Source organism: Epargyreus clarus, unplaced genomic scaffold (genome assembly GCF_041222505.1).
Source record: "Epargyreus clarus isolate Ecla_fem2 unplaced genomic scaffold, WU_Ecla_fem_2.2 ptg000015l, whole genome shotgun sequence".
Classification (NCBI taxonomy): Eukaryota; Metazoa; Arthropoda; class Insecta; order Lepidoptera; family Hesperiidae; genus Epargyreus; species Epargyreus clarus.
Window position 1 is genome coordinate 5,771,254 of NW_027332223.1, and position 19,151 is coordinate 5,790,404.

The following is a 19,151-nucleotide window of genomic DNA, read 5'->3' on the forward strand; positions in this document are numbered from 1 at the left end:
AGGAAATAAAAAATAAATTTACATTTACTATTTTATAAACATACAATTTATTATTTTGAAGTTGATCAAACTTCAGTATTAAGTTTAATAATGTCCATACCTAGTAATAACAATCATTTTTCAGTTTATTCGACCGTGTGCCTATATCCATAGATGAAAAAATGTGTTAAGATTTGAACCACAGATAAACTATGTGTGAAACTGGCCGCCATATTAAATAACTTTTTTAATTATTTCAAGTCTTTCAAGATGGCCGCTTCTCGTTAGTTTTTATGCTAACCAAATTTACAATTCGCGCGTGGAATTTAATGTGATAGTCTTGTTTTCTTATTCTATTGGTAAAATAAATATTAAAACATTAATATTTATACATCTTCATCGTAGTCAATTTTGTATTTACATTGTGTTATACGATATTTTAGGTGACAATGCGTCGTAAGAGTGAACGTACGGCTAGTAAGAAACCGACCAAAGCGTCTCCTGAGAAAAAAGAGAAACCTGAAAAGGTGAAGCGGACTAAGACTAGACGCAGAAAACAATCTTCATCTTCTGAAAACGAATCCGCAGATGAGCCTAAGCCGGTGCAACCAACGGTAACCGAAAATGTAGTTGAAGAAAACCCGCCACAAACATCAGCAAAGGAAACAAGTCCGGAAGAAACAAACGAACAAGTGTGGCAGGTTAAAGCGGCTGAAGGAGGGGATGCAGGTGAGATTCAAAAATTGAAGATATGTCTAACCCGGCCGCCTTCTACACCGGAACGGGTCGATAGATCCCCGCGTAGCAAAAGAAAACATTCGCGGTCTGCAAGCGGAGAGCCCACAGATGAACGTAAGAAAACCAGACATCGTTCTAAACGCTCGACAACCGAATCTAAAGAAGAGTCGGAACCCGACAAGAACCAAGATAGTCAAGGTGATGAACCAGATAACGAAAAAGACCAAGAAGAAAAAGCTTCAGACGATAGCCAATGCTCACAGAAGCAAGAAGTAACTTCATATGACGCTCCAATGTCTACAACCACAGATGAAACTAAACCTTCAGAAGAAACTCAAAGTGAGGCAAATACAAGCACAGCAACTGAAGAAACAACGAGCCAAGAAAAACAAAATGATGAAAGCAAATCAGAAGCACAAGATAAACCTTCTGATGCTGACACAACTGTTGCTTCACCAAAATCTGAAACGGAAGATAGTCAAAATAGTTTATCTGAGAAAGAGGATAGCACTCGGAAAAGGAGCATGTCTGCAGAAAAGTCTGAAATATTGGAGATTCATGCTGATGAAAGCAGATGTGACACTTCAGATGTTGGGGTGAATGATTCTCAAGCAGAGGCCACGGCACCGGATTCACCAAAACCATCCAAAGGGGGAGATAGTGGAACTGAATTGGACAAAAGTGAGGTAAGTATTACAGGTGACAAAACAGAAAGCGTAAATTCTGAGAACAACAAAAGTAAAGAGGATAAGCAAGTTACTATTAATAAACCAAATGTTGTAGAGAACTCTAAGAGTCCCGAAAAGGAAATAGTAAGTTTGATTACAAAAGAGACGGAGAAGCAACCGGAGGGACCAAAAGACATTAAAGAGAAACAGTCAACTTCAGAACCGACTTCAAGCAATCCAGAGGGAACTGTACACAATGGACAAGCAACACCTCATGCAAATAGGAAGAGAAGATGGGGCTCTCGTCCCAGCAGAATCAGTACACAAAAATCTATAACCATCTCTACAGATGTTTTAAAGGACATTATACCAGATGTAAAACCAGCAGAGTTTGACGAAGTTATAGAGGAGAAGAAGCATCATAGGAAAGTAGAAGTAACAGAAAAACTTGAAAGGCCAGTTCTGCCCAAAATTGTCATTGACAATACTGAAAGTGTGGAAGTAATTAAGAAAGAAAATGATGATAGAGATAAGGAAAATGTAAAAATTAGAGAAACAAATCTGTCATCAAATAGAAAGATATCTATAGTTAAGGACAATGACAGTATTATAGCCAGACCACCGAGCCCACCGAGACACAAGCAGTCAAATATTCTGTTCATAACTAATTTAGTAAGACCTTTCACATTGCCACAGTTGAAAAATTTATTGCAAAGAACTGGAAGAATAGTTGAGAGTGGGTTTTGGATTGATCGAATCAAATCCAAGTGCTATGTTCAGTATGAAACCGAAGAGTAAGTTTTATTTCTATAATTATTTATACAATAATATTTTACTAGCCCATAACTTTTGTAACATCCTGATAAAATTATTACTAGTAGTTACTAGGTATCTTTGCAGTTCAAAGGTCACCCAAAATAGACACATGAATATAAATGTACTTAAAATAGCTTATCATGACTGAAAAAATATTGTCATATCATCGACTCTAAATCTTCATGAGTTAAAATATATAAATAATTATTGTTATGTGTAATCATAGATATTTAAACATAAACAGTTATTAGAATTGATCTGAAGATTTTTTTAAATTTTATATTGGAGTCACACATGAGCATGCAGACCACCTGATGGTAAGTGGCTACTGCTGCCCATGGACATCTGTAATCATCCCCAGATTCTATTAGTTTTCTACTTGATGTCAGCCACAGATACCCCGCTCCCTGGGGAGCAAGCTGGAATGCCTTAGAAAAGTATGTCTACCTTACCACACCACATGCACACACACTTATTTATAGATTATAGTAAGTATAAACAATGTTATAATATTTTTTTAGCCAAGCAGTGGAAACAAGACATGCTTTACATGGAGTGACTTGGCCTGTGTCTAATCCGAAGACATTGCATGTAGATTTTGCTACACGGGATGATTTTGACAAAGCAAAGGCTAATGAAGAGACAGACAGTGCTCAGACTTCCACCATTCCTGGCACAGTTGAGGATTGGCTTCGGGAGATGGACATGAAAAGAGAACGGGGGGAGCTGGTAAGATATAATAATTCATTAGTAATATATATGAAAGTTCATATGCTCATTATTCACCATATTATGCTCATAAATACTGGTGAGTATATAAGATGAAATTTGAAGACAACTACTGGATAGTGAACATAGGATAGATCTGACCTACAAATGTATCAAACTCTGCAATCATACATTCAAATGATTGACATTGAAATGTGTACTGTAGGCATATGTATGAATATTGGAATATGTGGAATATTGTGGAATATGTTCATAATTTTACCATTATTTCTATTATTGTTGGTGCCTCGAATATTCATGAATGTTTATTGTTTTTATTTAAGGAGAAACCATGGGAGAGAAAAATGACAATGCGTGAATGGGATGTTGGTAAAAATGAAAAGGGTAAAGAAAAAGATAAACTGAATAGAGATGAACGCTTACAAGACAAGAGGCGTCACCGCACTCCTGAGAGGAGCCCAGAACCAGGTAATCCATACTTGACAAACTTAAGTACAGAAATGGATGTAAATATATACAGGGTGAATCTTTCAAATGGGCGTACAGAGCTAAATCCGAAACTACCTAAAAGGATTAGCGAAAAATACTGAAAGGAGTTACGAGGCTGATTTTGACAATAACTAAAACTTCTTAGTTAGTTTTTCAAAAAAACATTTTTCCAAACCAGGTATCGAACGAGTTCATTTAAAAAAGAATAACTCCTTTCAGCATTTTTCGCTAAACCTTATAGTTTTGAATTTGGCCCTGAAGTCTCATTCGAAAAATTCACCCTGTGTAAAGGTTTTTTTTTTGTTATTTGAAGTCATTTTATATTATAAAGGTTACGTTTTTATGCCTTTTTTTTCTTTTAAATTTATAGCAAAGAAGTTTAAGAAAAAGGAAGAGGAAGCCCCAGCTAAGCTCTTAGATGATCTGTTTCGAAAGACAAAAGCCACTCCATGTATATATTGGCTTCCATTGTCCGCGGAGACGGTAAAGAAAAAACATCATATAGTAATTACATCATTAATATAAAAATAAATTGTAGCTTATCTTAAATAACGTTAATGTAACAATATTGAGGGTTGAAAGGCAATCCTTACTAAGCTACATTACGTGAACTGTATAGGAGAGTTATTTAAAGTTGAAATATTAAAAAATATTATAAATAACTCACATAATTGTTGAATTTAAATAATTTTAACCGACATAGGAATATTAACAATCAAACAATATTTCTTGAAAATTTTATTCAATGTCGCTTAGTAAGGATTGCCTTTGAAGCGTTGATATGCACTTGCAGACAAAATATAACTGGTCAGTTGAGTAGATAAGAGAAATAATGAAAGTAATAGATTGTAATTTATTTTTTAGATTGCAATCAAAGAGGAGCAACGAAGACAGCATATGGCTGAGCACGAGCGCCGCTTGCAGGAGCTGCGTCGCACCCATCGCAGACATTAGCATGGTCCGTCCCATGTCCATTCATACACACGTGCACACTACATACGTAACACATTTAATTTTACACAATTAACGCATCATGCTACATACATCAAAACATAAAACTCATTATCATCACTGACAACTCATTCAATGCTAATATTCCGTCGGGCTCCCGACATTTTTTTCAGGTTCCGCACCATATCCATTTTTGTCTCAATTTATATTCATTCTTCTGAAGATTACTTTAGTTGTATTTTGCTGTTAGTTAGGTTTACGACGACATTCTCAAGATTTTAGGGAAGAGCGACATGAGAGAAGAATATATGAATTTATGTTATACAAAATGTTATAGAAAAGGCAGGCTTGGAGGAAATCCTATGATTTAATTCATCGTTGGAGTAATGCAGTCGCTGTCCATCGAGGGGACGTTGCTGACACTCCGCAGAGGACGAGAAAAGTTACTGACCTTGATTTGTTATATACTTGGTCATTGTCGAAAAGGCTGTCACATACAAATGGCAGTTGTAGATTTGTCTCACAATATGAAGTGACTATACTGGCGAGAAACGAGACGGCGTCTTATTAAGAAGATGGTGTTTCAAAGTAATTATGAACAGTACACTAAGTAGTATAGACTATGGAAATGGACTTTTAGCTGGCAAACATCAAATTTGAAACACGAAGAAGAATATTTGTTCCGTAAGAATCATGATATGATATGGTTGATAACCCAAACGTGAATTAGAAAAATGGTTAAAAATTACAGAATCCACATATTAATTTATATTATAAAAGTGTAGAAAACAAAAACTGAGATAAGCAAGTCATTTCAGAATTTCACAATGTGATTCTTATATGAAAATGGTCTGATAAATGTAATAATTGAAATAATTTGATGTCCAATAAACATTTCCCAGGTATATTTGTTCTTTTTATTTTATTATTTGTTATCAAAAATCTGTTGCCGTCTTATGTATTCGATTTACGTAACATATTATAGCACTCGAGATAAATTTTAGGTAGTTGTTAACTGATAAATTGGGTTAATATTTTCACTTATTTTATTTTCAGTTGGTATTGAGTAAGTGTACTCCATACTCTTTTTTGTTCTTTGAAATACAAATAATTTTACCAGTAGCAGGAGAAAAGTAAAAATCTTTGTACCTATGTACAGATAAAAACTTACATAAGCAGAAGACTAAATTATTTTGAAAATAAAGAAAAATGAGCTTTAATTTTAATAATTTAGTTTTAATAAGTAAAAGTTTAACTATTTATCGTAATTATTACGAGTTTAAATAATTAGACAATTTTAGTAAAGATGTACTTATCTATAGTAACACATCTGAACACCACAACCAAGATCAAAAACGGAAGCAATACCTATTATGTAATCAATTTAATTAAATAGACCTATGTATGATTTCCGTTCTACTTGGAGGGGGAGGATGAAGGTGGAGATAACCACTTTAGTTAAATTGCCCGTCGACATCTTACTTGCTAGTCAACTTATGAGCAAACAAGAAAAGTAATATAGGCACATAAATTTGTATGAAGAATGAAATTATTTTCAGATTGTTGTAATATCTGAATTACACTTAATTACTCGAATTACTACATTTATTAATTGACACATGTAGGTACTGAGATACGAGTACATTATATTTACCTATACGAAGAATATTTCAATTTATTAATAGGTAAATGTTAGAAAACATTTGATCACCTAATTTTATGGAATAAAAAAATGTAATCGTTATCAACCTATTAAAATGGTCTTAAGAATTTTTACAATTATCTTTATCTAAAGATATCTGTTTATCACAAGGATAAGGATTATTTTCTGATTGTAGTCTTGAGGCAGTTGTGTTGGCGGATTGTAACGTCAACCGCTGCATATGTAAATAAGTTTTAGGATAATAAAAATATGGTAAGTACAAAGTAATAATATTTGGATATTACTATTTGGGTAGTTTATTCCTTTTCCGGTCCGAAAAGTGCGATGATAATATATACATAACATACAATCTTCTCCAGTTAGATCGAGCTATCTGCTATAATACGTATTGAGGTGTAGGTAACACAAGATCTATTTAACTAATATTATGTCAGAAAGAACTTAAGTCTGGTATTATCCGACTGGTAATTTTTTTTTTACACTAAAATCGCATCTTCATCAACAATTAAAACTTGAGTATTCCTAATAACTCCTCAAATTACTTTTATGGTTCTAATATTCTTGATGATTGTATAGGCGATAAAATGGTGCATATGGCTGGCGCTGCTAGCGGTAGCCTCTGCCCAAAACCCTTTTACCTTAGAAGAATTCGTATCTGGACAGTTCGCACAAAGGGGTTTTCTTGGCACTTGGATATCTGGTAGAGTATTTTAAATTTCTATCTTCTTACTACTTCGCGAACCTACCTTTTGAAGATAGTTAAATTAAGAATAGCTAGGTACCTATCTCTTAATTCAACTATCTCTAAATATACTAAATGTTTGTTTCTAATTATTAAATGCGTACCTACACATATAAGTTCAAAATGGAACTTTTTCACGGATGATTTCCCACGTTATGGCATGGTCAAGCAAAAGTTTCTGGTTTCCTTAATGCAAACGATGAATCTAGATGTATGTTATAGATATCGTACTTACCTATTCAATATTGAATGGTTAGCAGCAGGCACAGCAACCTAGTACCTGCATGGAATTCTGGAGCATACCAGACTTAGAGCTTTGCTCAGTGCCACTGAGTCAGTGGATTGACAGAATACGTATTCAAACTTTGTTATAATAAGGTGACGGTTTCAGATACGGAGTTCACGTTTACCATAGCCGGTGAGCCTGGTATCTATGTGTTCGATGTGCCTACCCTTACCAGCAGGGTCCTCGTGTCTGGTGAGCTTATGGTATGTAGGTTAATTCATAACAATATTATTTAAAGTTGCGGCGTTATTGTAAATGTTAACCCATTATTGTCCCATAGCACAACACGAGTCCCCTTTGGTGTGAAGGGGTTTTATATTGTTTAATTTTTTTAAGAACACACCATTGTATTTAAAAAAAAAAGTATTGGCGTTTACAGTAATTCTACTGCTTAACCACTATCAATGTAGTAGCGCTTCTTATATTATGTTCGTCACAACACGCGTGACTTTTGGGCTGTCTGCATTCGGCTAAATTTTCTAGGCGCAATGATTTTCTTACTAACCGTTAATAACTAACACGAGGTACTTATTATATTGTAAATTACAGGCGGAACTAAACACCACTAACCCTATATTATCGGCGGACAGGCGGTACATCCTAGCTCCGAGTGAAGTTGAGCAAGTAAGTAAAACAAACTACTTCTTGGAACTTAAGCTGGAACGCGTCGGAAAACTATGTCTCCCTTACCACACCCTTCAAAGCAGAACACAGCAGCGCTCAATACTGCTGTTATGAGGCAGAAAAGGTGTGGCGTGGTGCTGATGTACCTATCACATACTTATAAAATAAGTAGGTACCTATATTTTTTCGTGCGTTTAAGTAGGTAAACACACGTTTTTTGTAACACATATCAATGACAATAAAACGTTGTCTCTACTGTATCTAACTCAGCCCAATTATTAGCGTTATCGTTATTACGGTGCTTTAAATTCATAATAAAATTATCGATAAACATACATATCTCTAATCTTACAATTTTTTACATATCAAAAATCGTAATCTCTACAGTAGGTAGGTATTGTAAATGGTCGAATGTTTGAAATTGTTTAAATAGCCTTAACAGTCAAAAGGATATTTAGGTAGATATAAATTTGTTTCAGGTATATCGCTACTCTACAACTGCTAAATTCGCTCTCTACGAAATTGAAACTAGGTGAGTAAAAGAGGTAGACCGAAAGAGTAATGCATTGTAATTTCATGTAATAACTAAATTTATATAATGTCCTCGGGTTTCATTAACTGTCGACATAGTGTTTCATTTTTATTACCTATTCTTGGAACTTTGCAAAGTTAGTAATACCTACTTAGTCATGCTAACAACACCATGCCTAAGATTCGATCCTTGGATCTTCGGAATGACACTGAATTTTATTCCACTGGACTTTTTACTTCAATCAATATTAAGATGGTCATATACCTACATGGTTGCTTAAAAAATATTTTAACTAATATGCGCGGAAAGTAGTTATCTTTCTCGAACGGATAAATGTGCTATGAAATATTGTCCTTGTAAATGTCGATATTATGTTATTTATTTTAACAGGTCAATAAAGCTCATCGCAAATCACGAACGTCTCCAGTTATGTATTTTCGGCGGTGGACATTCGCTGGCGTACGTGTTGGATAACAATGTGTATTACCTCCCGGAGGATACCGACGAGGCCATACAACTGACTGATGATGGTATCCCGGGAGTTATTTACAATGGACACACTGATTGGGTGTATGAAGGTGGGTTTGAGAATTTACGTCTTTTGCATCTATTCCCTTATAAGAGTCTGTTACAATAGATTTTTCTAGATTTAATTGTGGACTACAATTATTACAATTACTTTGTTGGAGCGGCGACACCGATCTATCTGTCTTATATCTCTACTATGCATGTTGTTTCCTTATTTGAATCTTATCAGAATATCATCCGTCTACATTAAAATAAATGACCGCTGGTGGCTAAATATGTTGCATGCTTCTATGCTTCGAACTATACGTAACTTTTTTTTTTCGTGGGGAAGCCCTTCATGGGTACGCTACGGGTACGTTAATAGCACTTGTCCGCGGGAATAGTCCCGTAACGTATAGACGTATAGACGATACCCTAGTCCTCAAAAGTAGTAAGTTGGATTGTTTTTTCCTAGAATCTTAGATGTTCAATGTCCATGAGCGGCATTTAACATCCGTACCTCCAGAACACAACGGCACCTCAGACAGTGGCAAATTTAACCACTTGTTCATTGTATTGTATTGTATTCATCCCGTTCCATACTATGTCGGCATATTAAAAAGTCGGCGAAAAAAAATCGTCGTCCATGCTAAATCTGCTGCCCTTGGTTCTAGTCTGCTCAGCCTATTGGTGATAATTGACCTCCTATTAGATAAAAATTAAGAATAAAACGTATAAATTGCAGAGGATGTTATGTACTCCGGGCAAGCGACGTGGTTCTCTACGGACGGCTCGTACCTGGCGTTCGCGAGCTTCAACGACACGGAAGTTGAAACATATTCTTATTACTACTTCGTCGAGAAGTCCGACCCTGATGACGTGTACCCTGAACTCTTTGATCTGAAGTATCCTAAGGTATTTATTATTATTATTTTTAATTTTTAACCCATGTACATAATGAATTCATATTGATGAGATGAGCTATTAAGACAAATTATTTTGGAAAAATCGGAGAAACCCACGAGATTTTAACTATAAAGTTTTAATGAAATCATTTATGTATTTTATTTGGATTTTTGTTGAATTGAATATACGATTTCGCTAGAAAACAAAACAAGATTTATTTATTTGTTTTATTTTTAGACAAAATTTAATTACAGTGATAAATAGGTAATTGTCAACTAAAGAAAATCGCAGGCAACATAGACTTAACAATACCAATCCGAGAAAATTTCAGTTGTAAAAAAAATATTACACAGTCATGAAAAACATGTCGATAAATGTGTAAGGATTTGTACTAAACTTATAAATTATTATCTTCCAGGTGGGCCGCACAAACCCGACGGTGCACCTGCGCGTGGTGAACCTGACGGCGCTGGTGACGGCCAACGACACCAACTTCCTGACGCTGGAGCCGCCGCCCGGCGTCACGGCCGACCACATCCTGGGCGGCGTGCTGTGGCCCACCGCCAACGAGGTGGCCGCGCACTGGCTCAACCGCCGGCAGAACTACACCGTGCTGAGGATCTGCAACGTCGAGACGGACACTTGCGAGGTAGGTTAACGACATCTGTCCCTGTGGTTCCGGGACTAGAATAGGGTTACGGTATCCCTTGACTGTCGTAAGAGGGGACTAAAAGGGGATTCCGGGGTTGCGGGTGGCAAGAGTGGGAGCTCGAACCGTCCAGTAAGCTACTCCGGGAAGGACGGCGGTATGTGTGGTCGCATACCGTCGTAATCACCAGATGCAGAAATTGCCGATTGGGGCATCGCGCTTTGAGGATTCTGGTGCTGTGATACTTGCTAGTGGCATTACAAGTACCTTTAAGTAGGTAGGTGTAGCAACACAGCTGTTGCCGACTTCGGTTCGGTAGAGAATATCAGGTAAACTGTATTTTCCTTTCTTACTTTAATTACACCTATAACCTACACATAGGTAGCGTCTTAAGTCGTAAGTTAATAAATACTTTTAACAAAATTTCCTACTCCTAAACCCAAATGTATAAGCAGTGCGTTGTTTTTCAATAGGTTTTTTTTAATAATATAAGAGTAGCAGACGAGCATGCAGTCCACCTGATGGTAAGTGACTACTGCCGCCCATGGACATCTGTAATCAACCCCAGATAGGATTAGATATTCCTACCTGAGGTCAGTCACAGATGCGCCGCTACACTTGAGAACACTAAGCTGGAACGTCTCGGAAAAGTCTGTCTCCCTTACCACACCCTTCAAAACGGAACACAGCAGCGCCTAACACTGCTGTTATTAGGCAGAAATAGGTGTGGCGGTGATGCCGCCGGAGTCGAACCACAAAGGGTTCTACCACCTTCAACTAAATAGGTAATTAATTATAAAGTTTTTCATGATTGATTATTTAATATTTTTTCAGGAAGAGCACCGTCAACAGCCCAACGGTTGGGTGCCCATCGCGTTGCCCCGGTTCAGCTCGAGGGGCGACTTCTATGTGTCCCCACGCTGGTCGCTGGAGCAAGCTGATGGGAATATCTGGCAACACCTGTATATTAGTATGCGATTGAACGGCGAGATTATCTCCAGCTCGATTACTCCTGGCGCGTTTACTGTTAACAACTATGTTGGAATGGACGAGGCTAATGTGTTATAGTAAGTAGCTTTTTAGAACTTGTAGTATAACATTTATTATAAAGTATTATGACTTAGAATGTGTTTCTTTCAATATTTGTAATGGATGTCGGACCAGACAACTCACGCACATTGTTATCTCACATTTCTTAAATCGCTTTCTTTGCACATGCCACAATATCGGGCACAAGTACAACCGACACAATTTAAATTTCTACATGCCTTAGATGTCGGACCATTGGCTCTATAAATTGACTCGCGATTTTTATCGGGCGCAATACGTACGTTGCAGTTTTTACTAGCGTGCGTTGTTCACACATTGCTCGTGTATACTCGTCGAGCGCAATGTTAATGCACGTTCTCACGGACATTACTCATGGACGTTGTCAAGCACAATATCCGCACACATTATGAGACAAAAACTTAACAACACATAACAATTTCAGTTTCTACACGCGCACGGTGTCGGGCAGCCCGTGGCGCTCGCAGGTGCACGTGTCGGGCGCTAGGGCGGGCTGCCTGTCCTGCGACATCACGCTGCCCAACGGCGGGCCCTGCACATGGGCCACTGCTACGGCTAGCCGCGGAGGATCATACCTATCTATCACTTGTTCTTCACCCGATGAGCCCTCTGCGACGTATATCTATCATCCACTCGTGAGTATTATTGAGTATGTGTAAGTTCTACACGCGCATGGTGTCGGGTAGCTTTTGAATCTCAAAGAGGAAAGATAAACAATTACGACGTCCTAAAAGAATATTTTTTAGTAAACTGTTGAAACTAATTTTACAAATATTTAACGTAACAAATCCTTCCGATTCATACAAATGTGATAATGTGTGAAAGCAGAAGTAAAGGGTTAGGAAAATGTAATTGTAGTGTTTGTTCAACTGAGATTTGGAGATTGTGCAAACTTATAACGCTAATATTGTATGTTGCCTTAATTTTTGAACCAGGGTAAAATAGGTTACTGTAATGGAAATAAAATGGTATAAATAAAACCAAGTTTCTTTTTAAAAACCTTCTAGACCCGTCGAGTACTCCACCTATGGGAAGACAACGCGATCGTCCGCGAGCGTCTGATCGGCAAAAGCCGCCCCGTCAGCATCATCACGACGGTCCCGCTGCAGAACGGCTACCCCGCGCCCGTGCGGCTCTTCCTACCCCCCGGGCTGGATGTTAACGACACCAATACGAAGTACCCCATGGTCTACTATGTGTACTCCGGTCCGAATACCAATACTGTGTTTGATACGTTCACTGTTGGTGAGTTTTTATTGCATGGTAAAAGGATTGTTTTCGCCTTTTTTTATCTTAGTTATATAAAATATTTGTTTTCTATTACCATTAGGGAAAATAGAGCGTAAGATACATTTAGAGGGGATTGTGATCTTTCTAAATAACGTATACCTAACGAAAGATACAATTATATGGGATTGATCTTTTTAAATAATTTCGATGATCAAATTTATTTGATAATATTTATTTTATGTAACAACTGACATTGAAGCGAAACTGTTGATAAATTTTGAATCTGTTTGAATCATAGATATATTATCCTACTGACGTTTGAATAGTGGTCACTGTGTTTATAGCTATCTACTGCTATATTAGAAAGGATATATGATGATAATGCTTTCGAATAAAAAAAAACATTACTATTTATCTACAGTTTAGTTGCTAAAAATAATGTACAATGATTTTTAATGATATGTTCTTAACCGAAATTCTATGTTCACAGGTTACCACTCATACCTGACGACTAGTCGTAATACGATCTACATGCTGGCTGACGGTCGTGGTTCAGGGCTCAACGGTCAAGAAATACTGTACTCGCTCAATAACGCGCTTGGCACTGTAGAGGTTGAAGATCATTCAGTTATATTGAGGTAGGTATTTACATTTTTTAAATTAATTATCAATAAGTCCTGCGCCGAACTGTTATGTAAGATTGTATTCGATACGAGACCTATCACTAAACTAATTCTATAATTATAATTATACGATTGTTATAAAAATTGATTATAAGTATCAATGTTAATTTTGGCACTATGTCTTTCATTGGAACTGTAGGATATGTATAATACCCACCTAGGGTATTTGTCTCGTGCACATACGTCATACTGTCATAAGGTGAGTGTCGGTGTCAGTCACTGTGTGTGCGTCCGTCGGCCTGAGCGGACGTGGTGGTGCGTTAGCGGGCGAAATAGTATTCTTTCAGTGTAGTTATCGAGTCTGGTATCGACTACCGAGGCTGGGGTAAAATCATACCAATTAAAGCCTCAAGACCAATTCTTCCAATTGGAAATTCTTGAAAGCAGCATTTGAATTTTATAATAATTAGTTTTATTGTTTTCATTAGGCAAGTGTTGGAGCGGTATCAGTTCATCGACGCGTCGCGCGTGGGCATCTGGGGCCACAGCTACGGCGGGTACGCCACGCTGCTGACGCTGGTGCACGACGACGAGCGCCTGTTCAGCTGCGGCATCTCCACCGCGCCCGTCACCTCCTGGCTCTACTACAGTCAGTACAGCTGTCCTACCACTAAAGCCTAAGTTACTAATAGTCAAACTTCGGTACTATAATACTAGTGGCTCGGGTTCAGGCATTCACTCTGTGCAAGAGTGTAGAATTCTTTATAATATAATGATATATGATTTGGAGAACGAGCGTGGCGGAGGAACAGCCCACCCGTAGCGTCCATTTTAGAGGCGGCAATACAGAAATATTTCGTATTGTACTTATATTTTTTCACTGACAATCTATTGCAAAAAAATAACTGGTAGCGCGTTGTAGAAGACGGAAAAACAATTATATTCGGCTACCTCAAAAGAAGTTATTTTCACTGAATTATTTCGAGAACAATAAACTGTAAAATTACATTTTTAAAATTATTTCACATTTTTATTACATAATTTATATTTTTATTTCACATAATCATTATTTAGTTAGTAAAATTTAATACTAAATTATAATAATTTACACAGATACAATGTACACTGAGCGCTACATGGGTCTACCAACCCCCGAGGATAACCTGGCAGGCTACGAAGCGGGTGACGTCACTCTGCTAGTAGAGAAGCTCCGCGGCCACGACTTCTACATCATGCACGGGAACGCTGACGATAATGTGCACTACCAGAACGCTGCGAAGCTGTACACGGCGTTGCAACAACGTGATATACCCTTCCAACAGATGGTACGGTCGTAGTGAATATAGTAGATTTTAATTCGTGGAATAAAATGTTGAATTAAAATATTGAAAGCTACTGGGAAGCTCCAAAATGGGTTAACGTGATTTTTTTAGAGACGCAAAATAATTGAAAAACAAAAATATCTAGATCGAGCTTTACCTACTGGATCCAGCTGAAAGAGCCCGGCCGATTAGAAAAAGAATTATGAACACATGTATACTGTAATTTTATGTAGAATGATCTTATTTTCTACATGTATGTATTATAGGTAATACATAAATACGAGAACAAGTACACAGCAGGTCCGAGACAGACTTGTAAAGTTGTAAAATGATGTAGATATTTTTTAAATCGAACGCCGAGCCTGCATGTCAAATCTTTGCGTAAAAAATTGAATATGCCTCGTATCCACAAATATGTTTTTCCAAATGTTATGCTGCAGTCAGATATGTCGCATAAAATGATGTCTTTTGATGTATATAATAAAACTTTAAAATTTTGGTTCAGAAGCGATATTTTCTTTACGATGTATTTTAATCAAATATCATTTAGCTTAGTCTAAATGCATTCACTGTGGCGAAGCTCATCCCGCGAACTATAGAGGATGCATCGTGGCAAAAGAGATGCAAAAAATTAAAAACAAAAATCATAAGAAGCCAAGAAAAAGTGAAAACCTGCAGACAATTCCAGAACAGCGGTATCTAAAAACTACTGACAAAAATGTCACTTTTGATATAAAAAATCAGGAACCAAACAGAAAAGTCACAATGAAATCTTATGCTCAAGTAGCAGCATCCAACAAAAAGTTACAACAACAGTCAAATCCGATTACAAACAAAGAAACTGAAGATAAATTAACTCAAATTCTTAAGTTCATGACAACATTCAATGAACGGCTCAATAAAATAGAGAAAGATATTATCACACGTACTAATAAATTATAATGGGTCGTATACTAAAAATTATGACATGGAACGCAAACGGGCTACATCAACATCAGTACGAACTTCAAGTAGTCCTAGATACCAAAAATATAGATATCTGCTTGATTTCAGAAACACACTTCACCTCACAGACACATATAAAATTTAAAGGGTATGCTGTATACCACGCGATCCATCCAGATAATTGCGCTAGAGGTGGAAGTGCTGTTATCGTTAAAGAAAGTTTGTGTCACTACGAACAATTTAAGCACCAAGAACATGATATTCAATCTGTGGCTATTGGTGTCGAAACTAAAGACTACCGTATAACTATTGCAGCAATCTATTGCCCACCTAGATATTCCATAAAGAAAGAACAGTATGTAAGATTTTTAAATAATTTAACCGAAAAATTCATCTTAGGTGGTGATTTTAATGCCAAAAATACCTACTGGGGCTCGAGATTAACAACTCCCAAAGGCAAAGAACTATTCAATGCCTTAAAAGAGGCTCATTGTGAAGTTATATCAACAGGACAACCCACATATTGGCCCAGTGGGCCAATATGTGGGTTGTCCTCCATCCTAACAAAGTTCCTGATCTTATAGATTTTTTTATATACAAAAATATATCAGGAGGTATCATGAGCATTGAGGGCTCGTACGATATGAACTCGGATCATTCACCAATTATTCTGACACTAAATCAAAGCTTTGTGCATAAAAATAGTCAGATAGGCCTAGTAACTAAGCAAACTGATTGGGAAAGTTTCAAGATAGATCTTTCTCGTAATATAAATTTGGATGTTCCCCTTAAAACTCCGGAACAAATAGATAAAGAAGTCGATGGATTCGTCAAAATTATCCAAAAAACAGCCTGGGAAAATACACCACAAACTAGGTTGAGAATTACTCGTCCTACATATCCAAGAGAAATTATCTATCTTATAAGCGAAAAGCGGAGACAAAGGAACAGATGGCACCAAAGTAGGTCTCCTGAAGATAAGAAACATCTGAACAACCTAACAAAAACACTTAGGAGAAAAATTAAACAATTCAATAACGATACCCTGAAAACCTATTTAAAAGGCCTAACAAATGATCGCAGCACAGACTACTCATTGTGGAAAGCAACCAAAGGATTAAAACGTCCAATCAAGCAGATTCCCCCGATTAAAGATAAGGATGGAAAATGGGTAATTGATGATACGCAAAAAGCTTCACAGTTTGCCTTTCACCTAGAAAAAATCTTCCAATACAATGATGGAGACTATAGTGATCACAATAGACTTTGTATAGAGCAGACAGAGCAAGACATTAAACTTGTGACACCAAAAGAAGTACTGACAGAGATACAGCGCAGCATTAATCCAAAAAAAGCTCCTGGATTTGACTTGATCACAGGGGAAGTTATGAAGAACCTTCCGAGGAAAGCTGTAGTAAAATTAACTACCATAATTAATGCTTCATTTAGAATCCAATATGTTCCAGACTTATGGAAAGTTGCTGAAGTAATCATGATACCAAAACCGGGGAAACCGCCACATGACGTTGCATCATACAGACCTATCTCCCTATTACCTATAATGTCGAAGGTCTTTAAAAAGCTATTGTTAAAGCGACTCAAGCCCATATTAAAACATAAAAAAATAATACCAGACCATCAGTTTGGTTTTAGAGAAAAACACTCCACAATTGATCAGATTCATAGAATTACCAATACAATAGAGAAATCATTAGAAGAGAAGAAAGTCTGCTCCGCAGTATTCTTAGATGTAGCGCAAGCCTTCGATAAAGTCTGGCATGAAGGTTTGATATTAAAGTTAAGAGAAATGCTACCAAAACAATTCTCAGAAATTTTAATATCCTATATTTCAAATAGAGCTTTCCGAGTGAGACAAGGAGAAGCATACTCCGATCTCAAGCAAATAAAAGCTGGAGTACCACAAGGCAGTGTATTGGGGCCGGTCCTGTACCTCTTATACACCTGTGACATTCCAGAAACAGAAAACAACATCTTTGCAACTTTTGCGGATGATACGGCAATCTTAGCTGTTGGGAATGATCACGCTGAAGCAGCGGAGAAATGCCAATTAGCTATCAACAGAGTAGTTAACTGGACGAAAAAGTGGCGAATGAAGCTCAATGAAAGCAAATCAGTGCACGTCGACTTTACAAATAGGCATAATAACTATCAACCTATATATATAAATACTACACCTATACCATACGCAAATACAGCCAAATATCTTGGCATGACTCTTGATGCGAAGCTGTGCTGGAAAGCTCACGTCAAGAAAAAACGGGATGAGCTAGAGCTGAAATATAGAGCTATGCATTGGCTGCTTGGGAAACATTCCTCGCTGTCTACATACAATAAGTTATTATTATACAAACAAGTCCTAATGCCAGTATGGACATATGGTATTCAACTCTGGGGCTGTACCAAAAAAAGTAATGCAGAAATTATTCAAAGATTTCAAAATAAAGTACTTAGGAGTATTGCAAATGCACCTTGGTATGTAAGAAATGAAGATCTACATCGGGACCTTAAAGTAGACCTTGTCAAAAAAGTAATTAATACGTATGCCGAAGGTCATCAAAAAAGACTTCATCATCACGTTAATATCGAGGCTATCCAGCTCCTCGATACAACGGACCTAGTGAGAAGACTCAAACGGACTAAACCCTTTGAGCTTGTGACATGACACAGTGTAGTGTTAGTGAAATAGTGATAAGTAAACATTATAGAACACAAGAACAATGTGTCTACTCCCTTATGTGTTAAAACAAAGAAGTGCTGTGTCAGAGGACGCCGCCTTCATTATATGATTATTTAGCAGTTTAAGTTAGCGTAGAATTACTCATTAGTCATAAATTAGGCTAGATCGTAATTAATATAAAGTACCTATTAGTCACTTGGTACTTTATACAAACAAAAAAAAAAAAAAAAAAAAAAAATTTAGCTTAGTAGTCAACCGTCTGTCTAATAACTGTTTTATTTTCCAGTCTTATCCTGATGAAGCTCACAGTCTTCGTGGTGTGAACATGCACCGATACGACACCATGAACCGGTATTGGGAAAAGTGCATCAATATCCCACAAGAAAGATCCTAATTTAGGAGTATTATATCATATGTAATGTGTCTGTGCTCATATATAAAAACAAAGTTATAAATGAAATGTAACTTACGTACAAATTAAATAAATATAAGATCCTTTTTTGTATTTGATTTTATTTTCTGAAATTGTTATTCCTACCTTTATTTTTTCTAAATTTTTTTATGTTCTGTGGTGAACATATGTGAATATTCAGTCTGTAAACCATTTATATTTTTTCTTTTTTGCGATTTTGCTTACTATATTTATGGACGGTAGGTACCCTTTTTTCCCTGTATGGTGGGCTACTTACAACAGCTTCAATGCAGACGCTGGAGAACTTTACTGGATAAAAATCACAATTCGATATTAATTTATCTTATATATAAAATTCTCGTGTCACAATGTTAGTTACCGGTTTCCCCCGAAACGGCTTTACCGATTTTCAACAAATTTTATATAAATATTCAGTAGGTCTGAGAATTGGCTACTATCTATTTTTCATACCCCTGAGGGATTTTTGATTTATATTTCAACACAACGTTTGCCGGGTCAACTAGTATAATATACAACAATAATTGAGTTTGCTCAAAAGTACCTCAGGTGTGCT

At 36.8% G+C, this 19,151-nt stretch overlaps 1 protein-coding gene across 1 annotated transcript; it reads left to right on the forward strand.

The window, feature by feature from the left end:
• Nucleotides 1-201: 201 nt before the first annotated feature.
• Nucleotides 202-18,666, forward strand: LOC140747691 (uncharacterized). Its single transcript, XM_083059003.1, is given in 20 exon segments — nucleotides 202-338; nucleotides 423-2,179; nucleotides 2,723-2,930; nucleotides 3,254-3,398; nucleotides 3,790-3,902; nucleotides 4,284-4,388; nucleotides 6,610-6,733; nucleotides 7,167-7,264; nucleotides 7,611-7,685; nucleotides 8,165-8,217; nucleotides 8,608-8,795; nucleotides 9,470-9,639; nucleotides 10,049-10,279; nucleotides 11,114-11,346; nucleotides 11,772-11,982; nucleotides 12,355-12,592; nucleotides 13,068-13,215; nucleotides 13,689-13,849; nucleotides 14,314-14,525; nucleotides 18,452-18,666. Coding segments are annotated over 19 exon segments (4,572 nt in total). The 5' UTR covers nucleotides 202-338; nucleotides 423-428; the 3' UTR covers nucleotides 18,560-18,666.
• The last annotated feature ends 485 nt before the right edge of the window (nucleotides 18,667-19,151 follow it).